The following is a 27861-nucleotide window of genomic DNA, read 5'->3' as shown; positions in this document are numbered from 1 at the left end:
ACCAAAGAGGGCTTAGCAATAATGATGAGAGGATCTCTGTTGTTCTGTTGTTCAGTTCTTATGTCAGTGCTCAGGCCCAGCAGCCCTCTGCACCAGCAGATTCTTCCACTCCATTCAAATCAACTGCATAGAACCAAAGGGCAGAGGGTGAGGGTGTTCGGCATCTACAAGAAGCCTTTACTGGACAAGGCAGTACAAAGGAGACTTAACCAGCAAAGAGAAACCAAGCTCTGAAGCCAGACCACAGAGCTTCAAACGTTGCCTCTGCCACCATGAGCTGGATGACCTTGGGCAAGTTCATTAAGTCCACATGAGCCTTGGGGTCTTCATCCACAAAATGTAAATAACAGTAGCACCAGCCTCAAGCTTCTCACGCATGTGAATGGTACCAGGAAAGCAGAGTGTCCGGGCTGTAGCAATAACTTCATAAACACTGGCTTTTATCATTGGCTATAAGTCAGGTGTAGTCAAAGAATGTAATTCATAGCTTCTACCCACACCATCTAGGTAGATTAGGGAGACATAGATAAAAATGATAATTAAGAGTACCAGATAGGGGGCTGGGATTGTGGCTCAGTGGTAGAGCACTTGCCTTGCACGTGTGAAGAGCTGGGTTCGATCTTCAGCACCACATAAAAATAGAGGTATTGTGTCCATCTACAACTAAAAAACATTAAAAAAAAAAAAAGAGTACCAGGTAGACAACTGTCACATGAGTGGTACAGATGGGAGATATGAAAATTCAAAAGAAGAAGTGATTATAGAATTAGTAAAAATAGATTAGATTGCAGATGGGAGTCTGGAAACAATAGTGACTACCAATGTCACCAAGCTAGTTTTGACATAGATGAGAGTGAAATCCAGAACTCCTGATGAATACAGTAGGACTCTCCAGGAAACTGCGCTACATACAACAGCGCTCCTGGAGATGATCTTTACAGTGTCAGTAGTTACCAACTGCATGCATTGGTATAAGCGAGGTATTTACACATTTTCTTGTTAAATAACCCTAGGAGGAAGGTAAATAATATTTCCCCATTTTACAGATGAGAACATGGAAGTTAAAGAAGATAAGTAATTTGCCCCCAAATCAGTTACCGATAGTAATGGGAACTTGAGGGAAAAGGAGAACAGGGTAGCCAGAATCAAGGTCCATGGCAGGCCAACTCTGAGTGGTAGAAGTGGACATTCATGAAGAGTTTACTGGAGGAGGGATAGCACACAGGATCAGAACAGCACACTCGGTGGACAGGTTGACAATGTCAATCCAGGCAGCAAGTGTTCTATCTGCTTTCGGTTTTATTTGGCAGAAGGTAGGAACCAACCTGGTCACAGGCAGATGGAAGAAGGAGAGTCCAGTGATAGGGGACCCATCAGCCTCTAATGGCTACAGCTCTGAAGAAGGATGGAGTGTTCTTTGGGGGCTCCTCAATGTGCCAGGGGCACATGGCCAGAGCTGACATTCTCTACCTGTTTCTCCCCACAGGCTGGGATACCTCTGTGTCCCCATCCGTAGACAAAGTCCTTTGGGGACCATGAAGATTCTTCTCCACTGCCGGACGTTTCGACTCACCTGGCTGGCCAAGCTCTCTGGCCGCCACTTTCATGGCGATCACCAGATTCGGGCGCCTCTGACTACTGCTGACTTTGAAGCCATAAATCTCTGTGACAAGTCGGTGCCTAAGAACTTTAACTTTGCTGGGGATGTGCTGGACCAGTGGTCTCTAAAGGAGAAGGTGTGAGATGATGACTTCTGTCTTCCATTTCCTTGCCCTGGGGTCCTCTCTTCGATTTCAGTTCGGTCCTTTAACCTGCTCTGGTTTCCTGCGTCTTCCGATGGCCGTCCCCTGTCCCCCGAGATCTCAGGCCCTCACCTTCATCAGGCTTTCTCTGGAGCCTGCCTGGTCCCTTCCCTCCTCCCACTCACATATATCACGGTTACTCAGTTATTTATGCTTCTTTCCCTCTTTTTTAATCCAAGTCTCATGTAAACAGGTCCTTGGGTTCAGGATAGTCACTGGCTTAAGCGAAAATGTAGTAACTTGAGCTTTGGTTTCATGGATATAATTATTATTGGGATAATTAGGGGAGGATCCGAGGTGGAGACGAATAAATCACACATGCCTCACAGAGGGCTTGCACTGCAGTCTGGGGACAAGGGCCCTGCTTTCTGACCCCACCCCAGGCCAGGCACCCCATGAAACACTTCGTGTATCAGCGCTGAGCCAAATGCTCTGCCCCGTGGTCCAGAAGATGATGCCAGGTACCAGATCCACAAGGCATTCAATAATGTTAAATTAGTCCTTCTTGTTAGTTAATTAAAGTGGGAAAGTCTTCCTTGAGATCTTGGTCATTGTGTCCTTTAACACTTAATTCTTGCTAGATTCTCTTTTAAGCAGAGAGAGCAGGTAGCATTTGACTATCTTTAGGTTAAAATTTAAGGGCATATTTTGGGTTTCACTATAGATATTCCTGAAATCTATTTTTTTTTACAATTTTTTTTTGTGGTACTGAGGATTAAACCCAGGGCACTTTATCACTGAGCTACATCCCCAGCCCTTTTTTATTTTCTATTTTGAGAAAGGGTCTCACTAAATTTTCAAGTTGTCTCTAATTTGTGATCCTCCTGCTTCAGCCTCCAGAGTTCCTGGGATTATAGGTATGTGCCACCATGCCCAGTTCTGTTACCTATTTTTAGCAAGTGGTACTGATTAAATGCATTCTTCTTCTTCTTCTTCTTCCTCCTCCTCCTCCTCCTCCTCCTCCTCTTCTTCTTCGAAATTGAACCCAGGGGCACTTGACCACTGAGCCACATCCCCAGCCCTATTTTGTATTTTATTTGGAGACAGGACCTCACTGAGTTGCTTAGCACCTGGCTTTTGCTAAGGCTGGCTTTGAACTTTTGATCCTCCTGCCTCAGCCTCCCAAACCACTGGGTGAATTTTTCTTCTTGAATAAATGTATACAAATGAATCAGTGTAAAGACAAATATAAAGAACAATAGTGCAGGTGTAGGCACATCTGGTGGGAAGAAACCATACTCAAATGAATCATATTGGGAAATACTGACCTATATTATTTCATCAAATCCCCATAACCACCCTGGGGGAGGAGAGGTTCAGATAACGAACTTAACCATAGAAGTTAAGCTACTTATCCAAGGTCAACAGCCCCAAACATGGGCCATGTCCATGGCCATGTTCCCAGGACAGCTCCCTGGGAACACAGAAGTACCAAGAACCCAGAGCCAGGTTCTGGGTTCCAACCATTTTCTCTTTGGGTTCCTCTCCAAAAACTAAAATATTCACATGGAGGAAAGGTCTGATTGGCACAACTTTGGTCACATTCCCACCCCCTGTTCAGAGAAGGGCAAGTGCCCTGATGGGTTGTCTCACCAAGGCTGTGTTCTGTAGGAGAGGAGCAGTCCCCCCAGAGATAAACTGACCTGCTGTTACTAAAATGCAAGGGAATGGGTGGTGAGGATGAGTAACAGCAGATGTCCCATATGTCTGGTAACCAGTCCTATAAGCCTCGTTAGTCAGCTTTCTGTGGCTATGACAAAATGTCTGAGATGAACAACTTAAAAGGAGGAAAGGTTTATTTTGGCTCACAATTTCAGTCAATGACAACTTGACCCTGTGGCTTTGGGGCTGTGTCACCATGGTACATCGTGGCAGGAGCATATGGTGGAGGAGGCCTGTTCACCTCAGGGCAGCTGGGAAGCAAAGGGGTGAGAGAGAGGAAGGAGCCAGGGTGCCAATATCCTCTCTAAGGGCACACCCCCAATGATTCAACTGCCTCCCATTAGGCCCCGCCTACCAGAGTTTCCACTATTTTCCAGTAGCACCACCAGCTGGGGACCAAACCTTCATCTAACAGATAACACTTCCAAACCACAGCACTTTCTCTTCTCCTTCCTATGTCTCTGGCCAGACAGGGGAGAGACCAGCCAATCCAGCCCTGTGGTGGGTGAATGGCCAAGGGGACGAGGTGAAATGGAGCTTTAGAGAACTGGGCTCCTTGTCCCGAAAGGCAGCCAATGTGCTCACCAAGCCCTGTGGCCTGCAGAGAGGAGACCGAGTGGCCGTGATCCTGCCCCGGATCCCTGAATGGTGGCTCATCAATGTGGCTTGCATGCGAACAGGTGAGTGTCAACATGTCACATCTTTCCATCATGCAGAGACACACAGAGATTAAAACCTGAGCCTTTTCTAAAATGTTAGCATTGGCTATTCTGTGCTTACTGAGGACAGGAAGAGAAGAGTTGAAATTAAGAGCAAACATAATGCAATACCAACTACCTGAAGAAGTCAGTATTCCAGTGATAACCTTTTTGTAGGAGATTCTCAGAGAGGTTAAGGAGTTTGCCCAGAGGCACAGAGCTAGAAAGTCAAGCCGTTAGGATTTAAATGCAAAGCTCCATAAGAGCCAATGTGGGTACCAATGCTTCTTTGCAGTTCTGGATTATGACATGTTCAGCCTGATGATCTATAATTTTCATCTCTGAATATATTTGGATTCTCTCTGATGTGAAAATACAAAAAATAAAAATAAAAAATAAATAAAAAGCATTTTATAATGTTAGGACTTATAAATATATGTATTGTAGAAAATATATATTGGAAAACCTCTACCTTTTTCTGACAAAAAGATTAATATATTCAGTTATATATTTTTTTTCTCCCAAAGTGATAACATAATGTACCCCAAATGAAAATTTCTCCTTTAGGGCAGGGATCAGAAAACCAGAGCCTGCAGTTGGCCACCAGTTTTTGTAAATCAAGCTGTAATGGGATCCAGCCGTGCTCATTCATTTATGTATTATCTATGGCTCCATTCGTTCTACAGCATCAGAGGTGCTAATTAAGACCAAGATTGATCATGTGGCCCCACAACACCTAACATATTCACTAGCTGGCCTTTTATTGCCCCCCCCTCCCAAATTTTGCCGATCTCTGCTCTGAAACACAACATAAATCTTTATAAACAAATTAAAATAAGCTAGAGGAGGTGGAAAGTGCTGGGAGTAATATTGACCAAATCATATTGCTATGTGGTGTGCATGTATGAATCCGAAAGCACAAATTCCATCCATATGCACCACTATAATGCACCAATTAAAAAATTCAGAAATAATAAATCAATAAGCATACCGAAGGATACTACTATAGAGAAGACAAAGATGCTTTGTTGCAATAGCATTAACAATAGTAAAAACAAATTGAAATGATTACATAAATTATAACTTAGCCAAGATGGAAGGTGAGATGTGTTTACTGCTGATTGAAACTCTAGCACCTCCACTTCATGGGCTAGCATTTGAAGGATAATTTATAATAAGGAGAAGTTAGTAATGATGCTAATATGATAATAAGAATTTTATAATAATATTGAAAAATGTTCTGCCAATATGATTATTAATTAAAGCAGCAATATATCAAATTCTTTTTATATTCACTATTGAAAAATGACTTGCTAATGTGAAACTAATCATAGGTTGGGAGAAGATTAAAGGTTGTATACTTGTCCTAAAAAAAATAAGTACTTAATATTATTTGGAACAACTACAAATTACGAAATGCCGACGGAAACCAAACACAAACAATGCTCAAAAGCACTCAGTTAATTCAATGTAAATCAAGCAGCTGAGGGGTCTGTTTTCTAATTCAGAATTAACAAATATTCTCTGTGAATACTGAGATTGATTATATTGTAACACGTGGCAGAACAGTTTGGTTTTGCTGAAAAGTTGCATGCAGTACAGCTCAAGATATTTGTTATCTGTTGAATATTTACTATCTGAAATTACTCCAGTCCCTCTGAAATAGAAGTTTATCCTTTGGACACATTCACATCACAAATCCAGGGGACCAGTTATTTGAGATTCATTAAGATTCATTAAGAACAAGTGGTTGGTAGAATGGTATATTTTCAAGTTGGGTGAATGTTCTGAGATCCTCTAGGGTGTTTCTTTAATCAACTTCCTTATATTGGCATAGTTATTCATTTTCTCATAAGAGGATGACGTTTAAGAGTTTTAAAAATATATTCAATAAAATATGGTCTTCTCCCTGGGAATTCACATCTCCCTGTTTAGCTAACTTCGGGAAATTCATCAAGAAATAAGCAGTCTGGTATACAGCCTACACCTTGGAAGTCTGGGTAATGTATCTTTGCACCCTGGCTCTGACACTGACTCCACAACCCTTGAGTGACTTGTCACACTGGGGTTAATTTTAAGTGAGATCCTAGGCACATTATAAGTGTTCCATAGAAGATAGAGGGTATCCATGATGCTTTACATAATACCACTTTTTTTCCCACAGACTCACTTTAGAAAATGCAACTACCTTCTCTCTTTCTTACATCCAATTCTGCCACATATGTTCTTCTCATCAGGAACTGGTACTTTGAGGCCCATGTCCAATCAGTGTTTAGGATAAAGTGAGAAAATGGTATAAATGAAACGGTGCCATAGTAGTCTAGGTAAATTTCAGTGTTGCTAAACCACGGGGACCCAGAGACCTGAGGGTTGTCTCTGCCACTCACCAGCTGTGATCAGATTTCATCTCCATCAAATGGTAACGACTGCATGAACCTCCCAGGATTGCTTAGAATGGTAGTCTCCAGGTATCTGGGGTTGTATAATCTATCAATAAAAATATTTAGGACATGCCTCTTGCCATTTGGTTATAGATTTTTTTTAATACTGTTCTACTGCACTAATAGAGTATGCATGTTATAAAATATATATACAAACAGGAAATAGGAGTCAGGTGCAGTGGCACACACCCATAATCCCAGCAACTCAGGAGGCTGAGGCAGGAGAATCGAGGGTTCAAAGCCAGCCTCAGCAACTTAGCAAGGCACTTAGCAACTCAGTGAGACTCTGTATCTAAATAAAATACAAAAAAGGGCTGCGGATGTGACTCGGTGGTTAAGTGCCCCTGGTTTCAATCCCCAGTACCAAAGAGAGAGAGAGAGAGAGAGAGAAAGAAATTGGGGCTGGGGTTGTGGCTCTGTGGTAGAGTGCTTGCCTAGCATGCGTGGGGCACTGGGTTCAATCCTCAGCACCACATAGATAAATAAAATAAAGGTTAAAAAAAAGGACATAAAATCACAAAACGTATTATAGTATCTCAATTTTTTTAAGTTCTGTTATTTTCTTTTCTCCTTCCTATGGGATTATCTTGAAAATCTCACAATCTCACTTTGGAGACTCTTGGTTCAGAGGATTGAATATGATGACGTTCATGAAAACCTGAAGTAAGACGGCCAGTGCTAATTAGGGTGTCACCGTGATGAGTCCACAATTCCACTAAAATGTCACATCAGCACCCACCATTACAATATCTCCCATATGCCAGGTGCTACCATTATCCCCATTTCACAGATAAATAAAGGAAGGCCGAGAGATCAAGGCCACAAAACTAGCAAATGACAAGACAGAGATTAGACCTGGAGTCTGTCGGTCTCCAGAGCCATAATGAACTTCCAGTGACCAGGGTCCTGTGGGAGGGCCCTGGGACCAAGGCAGGAGGAACTGAAGGCTGGATTGTGAGACTCCTCCATGCTCAGGCACAATGCCCAAGGTCCACAGAGGGCCTACGTAGTGGACAACAGTTCTTTTGAGCTTGGGACCTTCTATCCTTCCCAGGGCTTGTCTTCATGCCAGGAACTACCCAGCTGACAGCAAGAGACATCCTCTACCGGCTGCAAGTATCCGAGGCCAAGGGCATTGTGGTCAGTAAGGAGGTGGCCCCCGCAGTAGAATCCATCATGTCAGAGTGTCCTCACCTGAAGACCAAACTCCTGGTGTCTCCACACAGCCGGGAAGGGTGGCTCAGCTTCCACCAGTTATTCCAGTGAGTATTTTTTCCTGGTCTATCTGTAGCACCAGTAAGAGCACAAATCACAGCTACATCTTGGAATCTGTCTCCAAGGACTCAGCAACACTGAGTTGACCCAGGTTCCTTCTAGAAAAGAATTACATATTAAAGGATTTACGGGCAGTAGGAAGCAATATAGCCTTCTGGCCTCCATATTCAGTCTTCTTTCTGTGGCCAACAATGAGTATCCTACATAGCTTGGCCCTTGCTTAACCTCTGGACCACATCCGTTATCTCACTTCCTTTTATCCCTCAAACATGTCCTACCTCAGGGCCTTTATACCTACTCTTCTTTCTTCCTGGGATGCTCTTCCCTAGTTCTTTTCACCATTGGCTTCTTGCTGTCTGATTTCAGCTCAAATGTTTTATCCTAAGTGAGGCTTTCCCTTACCAAACTAGCAAAGCTACAGGCCACTCCATCACATCACTCTCTTATTTTCTTCATAGCATTTGTTACTACCTGAGTTCCAAGGTCCATTCATTTGTTTCCCCTATTTTTCTCTTTTGGAGTGGGAATCGGCATATGAGAACACACAGGCCAAATCTGGCCCACCCCTTGTTTTTGTAAATAAAGTTTTATTGGAAGGCAGCCATGCCCATTTGTTCACATATTGTTTATGGCTGCTTTTGTATTACAACTGCAACATTGAGTAGAAGCAACAGAGACTCTCTGGTCCACAAAGCTTAAGATATCTGCTATCTGGTCCTTTATAGGAAAGGTTCATCAACACCTGCCCTAACTAACAAGCTCTAAAACTCTAAGAAAGCAGAGGCTTCCTTTGTCTGTTTGGTTGATCACTTTATCTCCACTACCTAACAACACATAGCAGGTACTTAAGAAATATTTTGTGAATGAATGAATGAACAAAACAGATCACTTAACTTCAGTTTTCTTCCTGTGTAAATATGGAGGATTCTACTGCATATATCTTAAATGTTGTCTTGAGGATTAAAAAAAAAAAAAAGCTAATATGTGAGAAAGTCCTTTCTGAGCTGTAAAAGATGTAGGTAAAAGGCTAATTAATAGTATTATCCTTCAAAGAGGTGTTCAATAAGTTATGTTATGTTTTTGTTCTTTTTTTATTTGAAAATCAACAAAGTTTAATTCAGGGACATATCAACATTCCCTTAATCTAAATTACTGATTCACTTGGATGACATGTAATAAATAAAGGTTTTCAAAAGCCTTTCCCAAAGAAGTACACAGAAAGAGAAGACATGTAAACGTTGTTGGATACCAGAGCAGTTCCCTTGGTTGGAAGTAATTTTACTCTATGAAAACCAAATCCTGTTGGCCGATTGCAGAATTCTCTCCCCAGGGCTCACATCGGTGTCCTGTTTGTTATAAGCTGTATAAACTTAGATAAGCCCAATAATCTTTCTGAAAGTCTGTACCTTACCCATAAAATGTGGATAACAATAGTATTGAGCCGTGGTTTTATTAAAGGAAGATAAATTTCCTTTATTTATATTGATGATCAGATGCAATAAAGCAGGAGATATGTTAGCACAATGCCCTTGCACAAAACGATCACTCCATAAACACAGCTGTAATTATAATCGCACTATCATTTTCAAATTCCACATGTATTGATTCCTAAGGTTAGGGACATCCAGGTTATTTGTCTACGTATTTCCATTGATAAAATGCTTTTTAACACACTACCCCAAACGTATTTATTTTAAAATTATACACATATATTTTTGTGCATTATTCAAATACCAAAATTAAAAAAAATCTTAAAGAATAAGTTTTTTTTTTAAATCCACACTTTGAAGTTCTCCTGTTTCTTTTCCATCCCAGTTATCTTGCACACTCTGTGAGCAGCAACCCCACTCCACCTCAGAGACAGTCCCCCCATCCTAAACAACTCTTGAGTCTCCAAGAAAGCTTTAAAATGGCATAAAATTCACAAAAGAAGAAAAATGAATTACATGAATTTCAAATTGTAATTCTGTACATTTGGAGGGCAGTTTTCGAGATGGAGGGAATCCCCACTTCAAAAAACTTTGGAGTGTCATAACTTCAAAAAGACCATGGATCGTTCCTCTACAAACTGAGGTCTGGATAGTTATCTCATGGCCAAGTCAGATAAATCACACAGAGAAATAGCAAGGGCAATTTTACATCATGAGCACCAATCAATCTTCTGTTGAAGGAGTTCATTTGAAGACCTCTCACCTTCCTTCTGCCTTCCTAGGATAGAAGTCCATGAACGCTTTCTAGAATATTCTAGATGGGATGGGGGAAAAGTCAAGATTATGACCAGACTGATGCTTCTCTTTTCCTGTCCTAGTGCAAAGGGTCCTGAACTCTAATCTTGAGGTAATAAAGTTGATGTTCTAGGCACAGGAAGAGCATAAACAAAGATATGAGGGGAAAAAAATAGCTAAAGTGTACAAAAAATGGACTACACACCCTTTTGGGCAGCTGCAGATTGTGTCTGCTCCTAAACCATCATTGGCTTAAGTTCATCAAGACTTATCCTGAGGAGCCGTACAGAGAGGATCTCCCCTGAAGCAGCTGACTGCCTGGTACCAGAGCAAAATCAGAGTTTTATCATCATGGGGGTATATCCGTATATGCACATAGCATAATTTGGTCAATTTTATTCCGCTGTTCTCCCTCTTCCTGTCCCTCCTCCCTCCCCTCAATCCCCTTCCTCTGCTCCACCGATCTCTCTTCTATTTCCATACGATTTTCCCCACCCCCTTTTCTCCTTATTTTGGTCTGGCTTCCACATATTAAGCAAAGCGCTTATGAAAAAAATGTTTAAATAAATAAAATGCATACCCTTTGGTTATGAATACTGAAAGCTATCTTGGCTCTCTATTTGACTCATAAGGAGGTGAGCTAAAGAAAAAGATTTGAATGGCTAGATTTTAGCACTGATCTTCAAAGTCCCTCTGAGATTTAAGGGATTCCTCTCTGGGAAGCTATTGTTTCAGAGCAAAAGGAACATTCTAGTTAAATGGCTCTACCATCTCCAGCCACCATGTTTTTCAGATCTGCCTCTGAAGAGCACAGCTGTGTGGAGACAGGAAGTCAAGAACCAATGGCCATTTATTTCACCAGTGGTACCACGGGCTCTCCGAAGATGGCTCAGCACTCTCACAGTAGCATTGGCATTGGGTACGCCCTCTGTGGAAGGTAGGAGGAAAAACTCAAAGCAAAAACTTTGCTTTTGATGAACTCTTTCCCAGAGCTGCCATAAGGTGCATCCACTGTCTGATGAACACTCCTCGAATGGCTGTAAGATACCTCCCATAGAATGACTTCCAGTGCCCTGTCCCACCTAGTTCAGTAAATGGTGCCATCTGACCCACAGATCAAGCAAGAACTTAAGAAGGAAGTGACTTTGATTCAATTCCCATAATGACACATTGGGCTCCCTCTCCTCATTGCCAGGTAATTCGCCTACCCAGAAAGGCCTTCCTTAAAAAAAAAAAAAAAGACCCTCGAAGACCCTGCTTTATTTATGTCACAGCACTTATCACCAGTTTAAATCATGGTATATTTATTACATACTTAATTACTTTATTGTTTGCTTATTCCCCTTCTTGGAGATTCAGTCTCTCTGGCTCACTGTGCTGGAAGAGTGCCAAGCACATGATATTTGCTTAATAATTTGTTGCATCAATGGGTGAGCTCAGAAAATCCTGCCAAAGCCAGATTCCCACTCCAGGCATGGACTACCTAGGATTCCTGAGAAAGCCCACTGAGAAGAGTAGGAAGTGGGACCCCTCGCCTTGAGTTGGGGCTTCCCTTGACCCCTTCTGTCTAGCCCATGAGGTTCTAGGGCATGGCCACTCCTCAGAGACACTCGTTTATTTGCTTTCCTGTTTCTGTTTTTGTTTGTACTGATTTATTTGGAGTCTGTTTTGTTGCCTCTCCGTATTGTTCAGATACTGGCTGGACTTGAAGTCCTCCGATGTCATATGGAACATGTCAGACACAGGCTGGATCAAGGCCGCCATTGGTAGTGTGTTTTCTTCCTGGCTTTGGGGCGCCTGCGTCTTTGTGCATCGGATGGCCTCGTTTGACACCGACGCCTTCCTGGATGTAAGTTGGGGCCTCTCTTACATGTCTCTTTAGAGCAACATCCCATCTTCTATTAAAAATATGATTCCATGGGCTGGGGATGTGGCTCAAGCGGTAGCGTGCTCGCCTGGAATGCGTGCGGCCCGGGTTCGATCCTCAGCACCACATACAAATAAAAATATGATTCCTCAGAATATAGGGCTTCTGAAAGTCATTCCTTTCTCAGAGGCACACCCTCCTGGGACTAGGCTTTTGAATGCATTTGACAGAGTGGAGGGGATCACCCCACCACTCTCAAGGGGGAGACCCAGACTTAAGCTCAAACCACTCAGGATTTCTAGTGTCACGAAATCTGTGACTGCTTAGTGTTACTGCTGTTGACCGGTGACGAGTCCTTGCTTCCCCAATGTCGAAGAACAACACCAGAGAAGCACGCTGAGGCAAGGTCAGAGTAGAATTTAGAAGTTTATTAAAGGACAGCAGAAAAGACTTCTCCCGGAGGAAGAAGGGGACCCAAGAGGTGGAATCCGTGGAAGTGCGCTTGTTTCCCCTTTTTATAGTTCTTTCAGTGATGGAATGTAGGTTGGAAGGCCCAAGGGGTGGGACACAGGTGGGCCAAAGAAGTAATCTGGGGAGGAAGGACTTCATTAACATTTCTTTGGGATGGGCTATCTTCAAATCTGTTGGGGGCTATTTCCTGGACTTCATTAACATTTCAAGAGTTGCTCAACTTTTCCGGGAATTCATTCTCATGGCCTCCATTTTAGATTTCACTTGATATTAGACCCGGATTTACCTAACTACACTGATTAACTAACTTTAAATCTGGCTTCATTCCCCCCCTCTAATTTTGGGAACTCCTTACTGCTGTAAGGAAAGGGGGTGAAGATCCTTCTGGCTTCTTCAGGCTGAAAGGGGACAATGTGGGGCAAGCAGTTTGGAGTCCCCTTTAAAAATCGGGTCTATCGAGTGGTCCATGATAAAAGTCCGATTGAGAAGTAATAGGCTGGAAGGCCATTTGAGTGATGGGTGGTCTATAAGAGAAACAAGAATTCATTAGTACTGGAACCATATTGATGCAGCAATAAATGCCATAGCACAGGAATATGTCAATGAGTATGATGACAAAGACAGAGACTAACAATGTTTTCCACCAGGAAGTACCAAAGAACCAGGAGCTAAGATATTGTTCCCATGACAAAGTTGGTGAGGACATGGCTTCTATCTAAGCATATAAATCTTTAAGGATATTTGTCACATTGCCAGAATTGTCAGGGATGTAAACACAACATTTAACTTTTAGGGTTACAGATGTCCTTTCCCTTAAGATACAGTTTAATAATTTAATGTCATCTGATCTTGCAAAATCCTTTTACTAGTATGACCTCTGTGTCTAATAGAGAGACCTTTAATTCTGTTACTTAGGGCTGGATAATCATACTAGCAAACACCAAGTCTACCTGTGTAGGTTAGGAATATCTGTAGGCCTCAAACTAAAAACTACTCTGGCAGTTTCTTTTTAATAGTTATCAGGCATTCCTGCTTAAGAATCTCTTTTGTAGCCTCCAGTTTACTTATTCTTGGATGTTACATTTAGCTATTATTATTTAAAATGCCCTGGAATAGCTGTGTTTTGATTTTAACTATCTTTGCTAAGTGTTTAAGATGAAGTAGTCAAACTGACTTGTTTTTATCTATTGTTAACAGTCAGCTGTGTTTCCATGGAATCATGGGGGAACTTTACAGCAGCTTCTCAGTTCCGCTAGTGCCATTTGCGCTAGGATGGGTCCAGGCTTTGCTTGACCATGTGGCTTCCCTTGGAAGCATCAGGGATGTCTCCCTTCTCTGATGACTCTCCTCTTCATAGCAAATGCACCGATTGGCTTTCTGTTCTCGAGTGGTCTCATTAATCTCCCTGATTGGGAGGTTATGTGGCCCAGAGTTGCAAAGCTCTTTGGAGAAGTCCCCTCCTCCCTGGATTCAGACTGACTCAGAGGGCAAGAGCCAAACATTGGTTTTTCTTGGCCCTTTTAATTTAACTTTAATTTTAAAACTTAATCTTAAACATCCAGCAAATAAATTTCAACAGCCTTATATTAAGAGTACTGGGCTTTAATGTCTATCTCTCTATCCTGTAGGTGATAACTCATTATCTTAAATTAACCCAGGTTGTGTGTTCTTAAAGCAGTACCTCTGTAAAGCATTAACAGGCAATCTTTAGACCATTTATAAGAAAACTACAAAATAAAATTAACAAGAGTAAAAACATATTTAGTTCATGTAATAGCTACCTTGAATTTTGGCAGAGTTATACATTATAATTCCCTGTTTGAGATCCTAGTAATCTTGACAAAAACCAACTTTTGGACACAACTTTAAATGTACTGAAATCTGACCTACTTCTTTCATAGTCACTTTCACATGAAGTGAGATGGGACATAGAGCCTTATCTCAGGTAAGGTGGGGTTCTTCATAAATCTTAAGTACTATAGTTCTGAAGCTGATCTTTGCTTTTTAGACATCATTTTATAAAGCCTACATAAATTGTTGCTCAAGTTCACATGAATATTAGCTAACACAATATAACATCACACCTAAAACATGAATTAAAGAAAGGCTTAAAGCTTTTAACCTTTTGTAGAAAAGTAGCAAAGTACTTTTGTGTTTTGCAATAAAACCTTTACACAGATTAGGCTCTCATTAACTTAATACATTTAAATTGTATCTTAGTATAAAAAGTAACATAGAACTTTACATCTTACACTAACAAGTCCAGTTATAGAACACAAATTATATAAATAAATCTCCAACATGTTTTTTTTAAGCCTAAAATTACCATACAACTTTAGAACACCAGCTTGATATAATGCTCTTTTAAAGCTTCTACCTTACAGACTTGTATACCTGGAAGATATGAACACATTAATAGCACCACAATTACATTGATGTTTTTATATTAACCAAGTTTAGCTTTTAAAGAAATAACATAGCACAATTCTCTAAAACAACAGTACTTGTTTAACCAGCTGTTTAATTTCTTTAAGATTACTTGCTCAAAAACTTACATATATAACCAACTTACACAGACCTTCTTTATCACTTACTTAAACCCTCTTATTTACTTAATCACATAGACTCTTATCCAGAAACACATTTTCCTTCTATTAAATCCATACCTAGAACCTTTTAATTTTTCTTTTCCATCTGTTAACCTCCTTTTTTGTTCACATTTTGAAACAATCCTTGTAAATTTCTGAATTTAGGCAGATTACTTCATAGACATCAACATTTTATTAGGGTCTTTTTTGAACACCTAGAAAAACTTATAAGCTTAATTTTAAAGACATCTTTACTTTTATCTGTTTACCCAATTTAAATTGAACCATTTAAATCACGTGAATCAAAGATATTTGGATCCTTTTTTTTTTTTTTTATTTCATGAGGCTCCTCATATCACTGCATGATATATGGACATAGACACATACAGACATATGACACATAACACATATCACAAGTGTAACACATAACACAATAGGTAAAGGCCTTGTAGCTTTTCTCAGGTGAAATCTCCATTGCAATGTTTAAAAACTCCACAGTTGATCAAAAATAGAACTTATGAGAAAAACATTTACTTGTCTGTAGGATCAAAATCATGAGCTCAAAAAAATACATAATTAAGAAAAAGCAGAAGTCCTAGAAAAAATGACCAGCCAGTAATTAGTAAATGCCATACAATTTACTTTTTGGTTTAATCTAGTTTGAGTTCAGGTAAAAGACACCTTTACTTTTTTTTTCCATTGGGCCTCAGCTCAGTCTCCTACTGAGCTCACAGGCTTCTTCTATTTGCATTTCAACTTAAATCCTGCGTGAAGTCTGGAAGGAGCAAGAAAAACTGGAATTCTGAGGAGAAGATTCATGCCTAAGGCATTTTAACCATAAGTCACAATTTTTAGGTTTGGATGTTGAAAATTATGATACAAGTTTAAGATACAATTCACAAAATTTCATACCTTTATGTCTTCCTAAACTAGAAAAACTTGTTCACACAAAACTGAAAATAGGATCTTACTTGATAATATAAAAGCTACCATCAGAAGAAATTCCTTCAGGATCAGTAAGCCACTTCCTTTGTTCTGAAGTTTCTAAAGTAGTATTAAGTTACATTAAATTACCTGAAAAAATTTCAATAGAGAACCACACATTACCATGTGTATCCAAAATTAAGCTTTAAAAATTCCCAAGACTGTTGCTATTCAATGTCATTTTAATAAGCCAGACCAGCGTCCCAATCTAACACTTTCCTAAATCTTACACACTGAGGGGAACAGATACCATATCATAATTTACTATCCTTGCCCAAGTTAATGCACTGGTACACCTAGTGAAATCTTTTTAGGCTACCCAGTTCAAAAATTGATGAAAAAATAAAACTAAATGATTGGGAGTTACTTGCCAACTTGGAAGTAGAGTTATTTAATTTTCCATCCTAAGTATTTAAGTTATCTAGCATGAGCTATCTGAAATCATAAACTAAACAATTACCTAAACCCAACTTTTAACTGCAAAATTGTGCAATGCTTCAAAAAACCCATTCAGATACCAGGTTGTTACAATAAAAAATCATATTTTAGATACACATTCAGCCAAGATCATCCCCAAGAAACAATCTATAATAACCTTTAAAACAGACCAGATAAGAGAAAAATCTCCCCAGGTTTCTAACTCCCATTTAATTATGACTCCTACATCAGTGGCACCATAGATTTCCCCACGAGTGGACCAGATGTTCTCACATAGGGGCAACTATAAGGTGTAAAATCAAGGGTCTCGGTGTGGCAACTTTACTGCATTCAGTGTCCCCTTCTTTATAAGTAGACAGAGATGGTGCAATCCTTACAGTGCAGGGAAGAAATGAGGAAGTTCCCCAAAGCAAAATGGCTTTGGCAGCTGTTGGGAGTCCCTCAGTCTCTCCTTTTACTTACAGGATTAGCTCCTTTGGTTAGGTCCAATCCAGGCAATCTAGCATATCTCCTAACTTTGCAGAAGAGTCAGTTTTTATCTGTCTTAGGTCTTGAAGGGAGAAGGGGGTATGTACTTTGATCGGCCCAAATTCTCCTGGCATCTCCTGGAAAGGTAATATATTTGGTTTGCCTGTTGGGGCAGACGCAGAGAGGCCAGCAGATTGAGATTTTGTGGGTCCTCCTGATTCTTTTTTCCTCAGTGAGTCCCCAAGATTTTCTCTCTTCATGGCAGATATCATAGCTAAGTCTACTTTACACTGTTGGCATAATTTAGGATTTTCCCTTAGAGCAAAGAAAACCTGAATATATGGCACCTCACACCATTTCCTTTTCTTTTGTAAATTTTATCAAGCTGTAAAATTGTATTAAAATTGATACTTCCCTCTGGTGACCAGGTTTCTCCATCAGAGAGTTTGTATTGAGGCCAGGCCAAGAAAATGAGGCGCCTTTTCTTGAGCGTCTGAGGGTCAAATCTATCCCAATTTTTCAATACGCAGGCTAGTGGTGCACCTGGCGTATTGGAGAGAGAGAGAAGCTCCCATCTGAGTGAGAAGAAAACTGGACTCAGGCGCCCGCACCATGCTGGAGAAAACTGTTCTCATTAGGGACGTCTCCCTAAGCTTGAGCTTCCTAAATGGTCCAGAAAACCCATCTCTCACCTTGCTTTGCCAAGGGGTTTCTGGTCCCCTTTGGCAAAGTGCTAGGGTCTCAGTTTGCCCTGTGCCAGAGACCCTGGGAGGATTCAGATTTAAGGGCATTACTGCTTATCCTCCCGGCCACTAAAAACCCATTGCAAAAGAGAATCATGCACTCTTTTTTGGCCTTTGCTCTGTAGACTAAAGGAACCGCCTAAGGGTAAGGGAAATCTACCGGTTGTAAGGTAGCGCTTTCTATCAGAGAGATTACCGGAGGAGTTGATTCTAAAAATGCCTCTCTAGCAGCTTAAAGAGAACACAGCACATTTTAAACATTGGGTCGGTAAAACAGACTAGTGAAAGTTACCTATGCACCTTAGGGAACCTGGGCAGATTTTACAAATTATCTCATGCCTTTCTCTCAGTCCTACAACCTGAATTGCTAACATTTCTGACCTGCGAAGGAAGGGGAGCATCCAGGAGGGAATGGATGCAGGGTTGGGAGTGTTGCGTAGCCCACACAGAAGCAAATGTAACTGGGGCTTTCCCTCAGTGCCATTCACCTACCGATCACCCTAGATACCCCTGAGGGCTGTCGGGAGGGGGCTCAAGAGAAAGGAACCTTAGGAATACATCTGAGTGTAGCCCAGACCGGAATTCCGCAGTTTTTCCAAACTCCTTCCTCCACCTCCACGCATCCGAAGCAGATCAGGATTCAGGACACTGTGTACTCACGCCAATTGCTTTCCGGGCCCAGACAGAAAAGTTGGAAGCCGCTTTGACAGAACCCAACATGCCTGCTCTGTATTGAACAGGTGATTGAGAGCTGCCTAGGCCGGGAAACCTCTCACCCAAGTCTTGAAGAGTGGCGGCTGCACTAATTGCGTTTAAGTAGCCGTCGGGTGCCCACCTAACCCTCCAGAAAGAAAGAGGAAGATGCACCTCAGACAGACATGGGGTGCGTGGAGAGGCGCTTACCTCAGTGTAGAATCTCGGTGGGACCTCCAATATGTTACCGCTGTTGACCGGTGACAAGTCCTTGCTTCCCCAATGTTGAAGAATAACACCAGAGAAGCACGCCGAGGCAAGGTCAGAGTGGAAATTAGAAGTGTATTAAAGGACAGCAGAAAAGACTTCTCCCGGAGGAAGAAGGGGACCCAAGAGGTGGAATCCGTGGAAGTGCGCTTGTTTCCCCTTTTTATAGTTCTTTCAGTGATGGAATGTAGGTTGGAAGGCCCAAGGGGTGGGACACAGGTGAGCCAAAGAAGTAATCTGGGGAGGAAGGACTTCATTAACATTTCTTTGGGATGGGCTATCTTCAAATCTGTTGGGGGCTATTTCCTGGACTTCATTAACATTTCAAGAGTTGCTCAACTTTTCCGGGAATTCATTCTCATGGCCTCCATTTTAGATTTCACTTGATATTAGACCCGGATTTACCTAACTACACTGATTAACTAACTTTAAATCTGGCTTCATTAGGAGCCTGGTTTCAAATAACAGATTAGAAATCTCAAGATGAAACAAAGATTTTTGTTTCTGGTTTAAAGAAACATAAGACAATAACTGATAAAGCCAAACTCCTGTGTGGAGGAGATTGCAGGTGGGACCATCTTTCTCCTAAAGCAGCTCCTTCCATTCTCCACCCCACCCACAATTAAATGCTTCTCTCTCTCTCTCTTTTTTATTTGTTGAATGCATCTCATTTTAATTGGCAGACTCTTCTGGAAACCAGGCATGCATTTCCAGCTCAGCCAGACATGACTAGATTCAGATATCTGATAGCTTAGCCTTTAGAAGACTGTGATTCAGACCAATTATATTTCATCCATGAAAAATCAATTAAGTTTGACAAAGTACATATTAAATACACAGTACACCTTTGTTATCTGCAAACTGCTCTGACACAAGGTCTCCAGGGCTGTGAGAGAAATACAAAGTAAAGAAGGGCTGAGATTTCTTTATCAGGTTTACAGAAGGCCCTGAAGATCAGTTCACTTTGTAGTCTCTAACTTATTTTGTAAAATAAGAGCATTTTTATTTTACAAAGATAATGTATTTTACAAAGATAATGTAAGTGCTATAAAAACCTCTATAGATTTATGCTTTTCTTAGATGTATACATTACGCTTATTAAAAATTAAATCTAGTGGGGCTGGGGATGTAGCTCAGTTGGTAGAGTGCTTGCCTCGCATGCATAAGGCCCTGGGTTCAAATGCCCAGCACTACAGAAAAAAAAATTAAATCTAGGGAACATATGGCAGAAATGCTCATTTTCAGCTCACAGGTTATTGTTGATCTATGACAATCCAGATAGCCTGTATATACATCTAGAGAGCCTTCTCCCAGATTCTTAAGCTTAATACAATTGTCAACACATTGACACAGTGAAACTTGTTCCTCCAGACAGAGGATCTTGGAAACATTAATATTCCTTTATATTTTAGATGCCTAGGTCATTTAAGGAACTGGAGACAAAATGTGCCCATCAGATTTTAAACCATTAAACCATGAACAAAAGGCCTTGAAAAATGCCCATTTCTGCCTTGACTCAATCCACTCAAAAGGACTAATATTCTCTGTGGGAAAGGTGCTGGGGAGGTACCAGTGGGTCAGTCGGTACCACAAAGCAAGAACGTTATAAGTTTCCACCATGAAAGGTAACACACACAGCCCTTGGGTGGAACAGACCAGTTCTTACTTTGGGTTGTTTTCAAATTCAACAATTTGCTTGTCAGTTGGGATGGTGTGTGTCTTGTCTGTCTCTGAAACACACACACACACTCTTTTTATTTCTTTTGATTCTTTAATATATATATATATATATATATATATATATATATATATTTATATATGGTTGTAGGTGGGCACAATACCTTTATTTATTTATTTTTATTCGGTGCCTAGGATCAAACCCCGGGCCTCACACATGCTAGGCAACGCATTCTACCACTGAGCCACAACCCCAGCCCTCCCAGATACACATTCTTAACAGTGATCAGAAATGCCCAACAGATACATGGTCACTAGTGACAACAAATACATACTTGGTTTCTTATTCCTAGAAGCAGCCGAGAGATGGGTTCATGCTGGTGGAAGAGACCACAGGCTGCAGGCCTCCCTTCTAGTCATGGCCTTTCGTGGACGGTTTCTAACATCTCTGTATCTCTCCATTATCCAGACGCTTGTCAGTTACCCCATTACGACCATGTGCAGTGCCCCCACGGTGTACCGGATGCTTGTGCAGAAAGACCTCAAGAGGTACGTGGGCAGGAGTCTCCGTGTGAACCACAGTGAAGGCGCTCACCCAGCATCCCTGGCCTTCCCTTCTCAACACTCTTGTGTTCACATTTCAAGGACAATTCAAAGGCTGTTCAATGGTTCTTTTAAATACACACAATTTGTGCCCTACCCACACCCTCCTGAACATTTGGGACCACCCTGTGTGAGAGACAGGCTGGTCCAGGGTTCCTCAGCTGAGTCTAGTAAGGCCAGTGGTTAGAAGCTCAACTCCAAAGTCAAACACACTCTGCTATCATGGTGTGACCTCAGACACTCATGATGACCTTGCCAAGCCTCCATCAACTCCATCCAAAAGAGAGAGCAAGCATCATCCCACCCCACTCCCCCACACCCAGGGCTGTGGTGAGAATTCACTGTAAGTGACATGCTTGGAGAGATGTGTGCTACATGTGCCCTACAGAGCATCCACCTAAGCCCTTATTATTCCAGAGTTCTTGGGCAAATTCTTTTTTTTTTTTTTTTTTTTTTGGAGGGGTGGCAGGTACCGGGATTGAACTTAGGGGCATTTGCCCACTGAGCCATATCCCTGGCCTTATTTGTGTTTTCATTTAGAGACAGGGTCTCACTGAGTTGCTTAGCACCTTGCTATTGCTGAGGCTGGCTTTGAACTCACGATCCTCCCAACTCAGCCTCCCAAGGCCCCTGGGCTTGGGCAAATTCTTTAACCTTTCTAGTCTGTTTCCTTATCTGTAAAACAGAGTCTAAGAGGGCTCCTAAAGCCCTAATTGCTGTTAGTTGTTACATTGTCTCACGATTACTTATTTTTAGCATTTTCTTCTAGGCTTTTCCTTAATAGCCAAGTTCCCCCCGCCCCCCTGGCCAAAGTGTAAACTCCTTCAGGAAACTCTTTTCATCACTAATGGTCTGGCGACATGGCAGTCATTCAACAAACGTGTGTGGAGGGATCTTTTCCAAGACTTGCCTCCCTAGCTCTCCAGGTTGTTGCTTGAATGTCTTCCTTATCTCACTGTGAAAGTCACCCCTCTCTCTCTCCCCCAAGACTACCTCCAGCTCTTTCTCTTTAGGTACAAATTCAAGAAGCTTCGGCACTGTGTGACGGGAGGGGAACCGCTCAACCCGGAGGTGTTGGAACAGTGGAAGGCGCAAACTGGGCTGCAGCTGTACGAGGGCTACGGACAGACAGAAGTGGTATATTTAAGGGCAGAGTTTAAGTTCAATACAGTGGTGCCCCGGTACTGATGGGGAGTGTTTCCAGGACCCCAGAGGATAATACGGAAATCCTGGGATGCTTAGGTCCCTTTATATAAAATGGTGCAACATTTGCATCTAACCTACACATATCCTCCTGGACACTTCAAATCATCTTTAAATTTTAATATGTAATATTAAAATTTAAAGATGATTTAAATTTAATATGATTTAAATTTTAATATGTAATACAAAATATAAATGCTACTTAAATACCTGTTGTGCTGTACTGTTTAGGAAATAAAAAGGAGGAAGTGCCCGTATTCACTACAGATGCAATTCAAAAACAAATATTTCCAACACTTGGATGGTGGAATCCAAGGATACAGAACCTGCAGATGTGGACACTGGGATTTTTCAGTCCCAGGTCTGTCAACTGAACACCTGAGGTGCCCCGATCCTGCTCTGAATTTTTATGTCATTTCCCAAAATAACTTACGTTTCCAGGAGTTATCAAAACTCGTGAATTTCCTAATTTGGTTTGGACTTAGGGGAATTGCTATTGTTCTATAGTATTCCTGCTTCCTCTCCACCCAGGAGAAACTCAGGGGCTGCAGGGGTCGGTGAGGCTCAGAATGAGCTGCCCATCTTTCCATTGTTGTCTGTGGGGAATTTTCTCCAAGAGTCACATCATGGAGTCTTTTGAAGTGGTTTTCAAAGTATGGTCCTCAAACCAGACTCACTGGCGTCGTCTGGGAATTTGTTAGAAAGGCAGATTTTCAGACCCTACCGCAAACGTGTGGGATCAGAAACTCTGGGATGAGCAAACTATGTTGTAATAACATTCCAGGTGATTCCCAGGCCCACTCAAGTTGGAATCTGTTCTAGAGTAATATATTAGAAGATGAGAAGATGAGCTTGCCTACTGGGGGAAATGAGTCAATATGGAATCTTGAGTTTCATGGTCAGGAAATATGTAACTACAGAAAATCAAGTTTACATATTAATATAATGCATGTCTTCTCAATAGGGAATAATTTGTGCCAACGTGAAAGGACAAGAAATCAAACCAGGCTCCATGGGGAGAGGCGTCTTGCCCTACGATGTCCAGGTGGGTTGAGAAGTTATGGGGCTCCCTGAGGAAGAGAGCTGTTTTGGCAGCTCCCTGCCCCTCCTTACACAGCTGTTCACAACCCATTGTCATTTTGTGAAAAGAAAAAATGTCAGAACCTGAACTGTTTGTTGCGTTCTCAGATTATAGACGAAAACGGCAATGTCCTACCACCTGGCAAAGAGGGGGAAATTGCTCTCAGACTGAAGTCCACACGGCCCTTCTGCTTCTTCTCTGAATATGTGGTATGAAAATGGAGAAATGCAGACATGTGCAAATTTCCACCCAACATGTCTTGCTATATTAAACGTGGGCGAGTGACAAATCCCCGTGTATTTTATCAACTGTAAACTGGAGAGAACCTCATCCATCTCCTAAGTGTCAAGGTTAAATTCCAGGTGTAAGAAACCAGGTGCAGCGGCTGTCCTCAGAAAGGACAGGTTGGGGGCAGGAGTAGGGACAAAGGGAGGCACCAGAAGGAAAAATAGAGACTTTCCTTTTGTTACATTTTTTTGGAACTTTTGTATTTTATGCTGGAAACTATTTTTTTTTTAGAAAAAAAATCATTTCTTTAGAAGTAGAATGTGTACTGTGCCAGTCATTTAATGGGTGCCATGTCCCTGTCTGTTTTGTGCAAACTAATTCCCAAATGACACTTTTGATTCCTAGAACAACCCAGAGAAAACTGCTGCCACCCTAAGAGGAAATTTTTATGTCACCGGAGACAGAGGCGTGAAGGACGGCGATGGGTACTTTTGGTTTGTGGGCAGAGCTGATGATGTCATCATATCCTCTGGGTTTGTACCTTTGCCACTCGCAGGAAGTGACGATTCATTGAGTTTCATGGTCATGAAATATGTAACTACAGAAAATCAAGTTTACATATTAATATAATGCATGTCTTCTCAATAGGGAAGGGCAATTTGGGGAGGGCAATCCGCTGGGAGAGCACAGCATCCAAGGTTTCTTTTCCTCCGCAGGTACCGCATTGGGCCCTTCGAAGTGGAGAGCGCACTCATAGAGCACCCTGCGGTCGTGGAGTCGGCCGTGGTCAGCAGTCCAGATCCAATCCGGGGAGAGGTAGAGCCAACGCCATTCATTGCAGCTGCAATTTTGTATTTCAACTTCTGTGCATTTGACCACAGCGAAGACTAAATCAAGAGTGGTCGCTCATAGGGCATACATGTGGCCAAAAAAATTTTAAAAAAAAAATTTAAAAATAGTGTAGTAGGCAATCAACTTTACAAATGAGCTGTGTCCCAAAGAGGATTAGGATTTTCTCTCTCTTTTTTTTCTTTCTCTTTTTTGGTATCAGAAATTGAACTCAGGGTCACTCGGGCCCTGAGTCACATCCCCAGCCCTACTTTTTGTATTTTATTTAGAGACAGGGTCTCACTGAGTGCTTAGCACCTCGCATTTTGCTGAGGCTGGCTTTGAACTCTCGATCCTCCTGCCTCAGCCTCTCAAGAAGCTGGGATTACAGGTGTGTGCCACTGCTCCTGGTTGAGGATTAGGATTCTCTAGGTGGCAAGGGACAGAAATTCAACTCAAACTGACTTCAGTTATAAATAATAATAATAATAATTATTATTATTATTATTATTATTATTATTATTATTATTATTATTATTATTTGGGGGGCTCACACAAACAAGTATTCAGGAGCAGATATAGCCAAGCATTCAGTGAAGTTAGCGTGACAGTCTCTCTCCATGTCTGGCTCTGTTGTTGCTTAAGTTGGCGCCATTTGAACACTTTGGTTGATAACAACCAACTCCAGGCTCCTGTGGCTTAATAATCCTCCCCACCCTTCCAGGAAAGGAGAAAGTTCTTTTCAACTGTTTCAAGTAACTTCCATGATCTCATTTGCCCATCTTAGATCACGTCTCTAGCCAATGTGGTCCAAAGAATGATAGAGGCCACTGGCCAGGCCTGGGTCACATGCCTGTCATCAGACATGAGGGCTGGTACCAACCCCACCAGGGAGAAGTTAGGGTAATGCTCCATAGGAAACTACAAACACTGTTACTAAAAACGGGGAACAGATGGTACATAAACAAAAGCAATAGACTTCAGTCTGTAAAATTGTTAGGGAGCTCAAAATACAGTTTCTTACAGAAAAGATACAGATAGATTGCGGCCAGACTCATCAAATAAGTCCCATGGCCATTTAGGGTCTAATGAAAGGTTATTAAGGCAATGACAGTAATAACCTTAGTTCTAGGAGGAAGCCTTATAACATGAAAGGAGAATTTCCATTCCTCATGAAAGTTTCCAGACTCAGCAAGTGGGGGAAAAAAATCCCCCAATAGTGTGCCTATCAGCATCCTCCCACAGCTTTCTGTTCCTCCCTCTCTCCTGCCAGAGACCCTCTGCAGGAACATGGGATCCTGTGCCCCTACTGCCTGGACCCCCTCCACTATCATCTAATCACATTCTCCAAAATAGTCTCCTCTTGATTTCAGGACACCAAAAGTATATACCTATTAGAATCCATGTATGAATAATCATTTGAAGTAGGCTTGCTAACCCAATAATGATCTAATTGCTCTAAAGAGAGGCAAAACAGAGGAGGCAAGAAACACCTTAGAGGCATTTGTGGTCAAACGCACATTACTGACACATCATCCTTCCTCCATTAGGGCTCCCCAACACCCCTTCAAACCATATTCTCTAGACCTTCCACTTGTCCTGCAACAACATGCTTCTTTTATAGGCTTGTTGGCGTAAGGGGTCGTCTGTCAATTAATGATGCCTGTTTAGTAACACGGTCAAGGGAAATGTTAAATATGTGACATATAAACAGAACTCAGCCATAAAAGCATCGCTGCACCCCTCACTCACAACTCATTTACCTGGAAATAGCTATCAAACTTTATAATTGTGTACAAGCTCTGTTCAGAGGTGACTGCACTTATCATGGGTTGCTATTAACAGTGCCTACCTTCAGCCCTTGTCTGAAAAACAAAGATGGCGATGTAAATGTTTTATGTTTTTGTTTTTTTCTTTGCCTGCCAGGTGGTGAAAGCTTTTGTTGTGTTATCTGCACCTTTCAAATCCTCCAACCCTGAGAAATTAACTCTGGAGCTTCAGGATCATGTGAAAAAATCAACTGCACCTTACAAATATCCAAGAAAGGCAAGTACACCTTTGGGTTACCAAACTAGGGTCTAAGCAGGTCTATAGATTTTACTGGATTTTGACTTTATAGTATACTTTTTCAGTTTAGCCTGAAAATTTTGCTTTAAAATGTAACTTATCAGGGCACTACAAATATGTGATAAACTAGGTTTAAAAAAAAAAAAAAAACCTCTGAATTACAGAGTAAGAATCTATATAACTAATTAGTTCTTAGTTCTATTCCACATGGGGAGGAGAATAGAGGCAGTATCTGCCAAAGTGACTTATTTTTAGGGATGGCACCTGATTCTTCTTGGTACTCTTGGCCTAATAGGCCTATAAATTCAAGGTGCATGCCTGAAAGTATTAAGGGACCTCATTTAAGGCTCAGGAAGATAGTATCCAAAAGAAGGATCTTCCCCGAAACCTTCTTCAAGAGAGGACTCAAAAACAATCCTAAGTACAGACAGAACTGCAGATTCCTTCCTGCCCTGGAGGCCTACTGCTTGATATGGACTAATCCTCTCTGAAACAATTCCATTTCAGTTGCCACTTGAGCCAAAAGGAAGTTAATTTCAACCCAATAACTAATCAACCATTTTAACACTTTCTCCATTAAACTAAATAAACCCTTTGATTTTCAGAAATGAGGGTTGATGACATTTTAAAATACATCTTTTTTTTTTTTTCCCCATAATCTTACTTTGAGGGGAACAGTCAGGATTTTATGGTCAAGTCTAGAGAGAAAACATAGGGGCAAAAGGAGTTACTTTCTTCTGGCAGAGCCCACAGTGAATTTACACTAAACACCAGTAAGAGGCAGCTGCCCTGTGGTCCTTACTATCTGAACAGACCAGTTTCTGGTGCCTACAAAATGCAATGAGCTCAGGTTAAGACCATCTCTAGAGCTAAAATTCAGCCTCTGAGTTTCATGAGCCTTCTCTCCTATTACACTGACAGCTGGGATAAGCCAATGGAATTAAGTGTCTCATAATATGCCTGTCAATTAGGTGGAATTTGTTCAAGAACTCCCAAAGACAATCACTGGAAAAATCAAGCGCAACGTTTTAAGAGACCAAGAATGGGGACGAAGGTAGCTTGACAAGAAAACTGAAGGATTTAAGGCTAACTTGAAGCTCTCTTTTAGTACTTCCTGATAAATTCTGATTACTTTCTTAAAATGTATAAGATTTTTCCTGGTTGAAAACTCAACTGAATTTTTGTTTTGCACTTAGCCAAAAAATAAAGCAGCAAATAAATATCTAAACATATTTGAGAAGAATATTGTTATGACCTAACCAACAAAAGTAATGATTTGTAGTGTTTAAAATAGCAGAGGTAAAATGATTACTCTGAAAAGCATAGCACACAATGTTTCATTTATCTTGTCATGCTTAATTAAAAATAAAGAACAATTCTAAGAAAAAATGTTCAAGTCAGAATTTCTTCTGCAAAGCATCTTTATGAGATTAATATCTGAAGACAAACTAAAATGTTGATGTTAAAATGAGGAGTCCAAATAACTCAAAAGTGAATTTAATGAAATTAACTATAACACCATATTGTTAACCTGTTTTGGAACAAAATCCTA

General features: G+C 41.2%; 1 protein-coding gene and 1 long non-coding RNA gene across 4 annotated transcripts; one reads left to right on the top strand and one right to left on the bottom strand.

Moving 5' to 3' along the window:
- The first annotated feature begins 1498 nt into the window (after positions 1-1498).
- Positions 1499-27559, top strand: Acsm4 (acyl-CoA synthetase medium chain family member 4). 2 transcript variants are annotated; one of them, XM_058575007.1, is made up of 13 exons: positions 1499-1736; positions 3934-4144; positions 7658-7865; positions 10897-11040; positions 11796-11952; positions 20769-20848; positions 21916-22039; positions 23070-23150; positions 23294-23395; positions 23820-23947; positions 24131-24230; positions 26169-26288; positions 27297-27559. In XM_058575007.1, the coding sequence occupies exons 1-13, from the start codon at positions 1536-1538 to the stop codon at positions 27339-27341; spliced, it is 1701 nt and encodes a 566-aa protein (XP_058430990.1). In that variant the 5' UTR covers positions 1499-1535; the 3' UTR covers positions 27342-27559. The 2 variants fall into 2 exon arrangements, with proteins under 2 accessions (XP_058430990.1, XP_046277549.1); XM_046421593.2 differs by having other exon boundaries at positions 27281-27559.
- On the bottom strand, positions 12373-19075 carry LOC131423733 (uncharacterized). Of its 2 annotated transcripts, none has more exons than XR_009225668.1 (2): positions 18566-19075; positions 12373-16103 (listed from the first exon to the last, which is right to left on the bottom strand). It is a non-coding gene; the product is annotated as an uncharacterized LOC131423733 (long non-coding RNA). The 2 variants fall into 2 exon arrangements; XR_009225666.1 differs by having other exon boundaries at positions 12373-12965.
- Positions 27560-27861: the final 302 nt, after the last annotated feature.

Source organism: Marmota monax, unplaced genomic scaffold (genome assembly GCF_021218885.2).
Source record: "Marmota monax isolate L192 unplaced genomic scaffold, Marmota_monax_Labrador192_F-V1.1 WCK01_AAM20220418_F8-fsc00035, whole genome shotgun sequence".
NCBI classification, from domain to species: domain Eukaryota; kingdom Metazoa; phylum Chordata; class Mammalia; order Rodentia; family Sciuridae; genus Marmota; species Marmota monax.
This window is presented reverse-complemented; position numbering and strand designations above follow the sequence as displayed.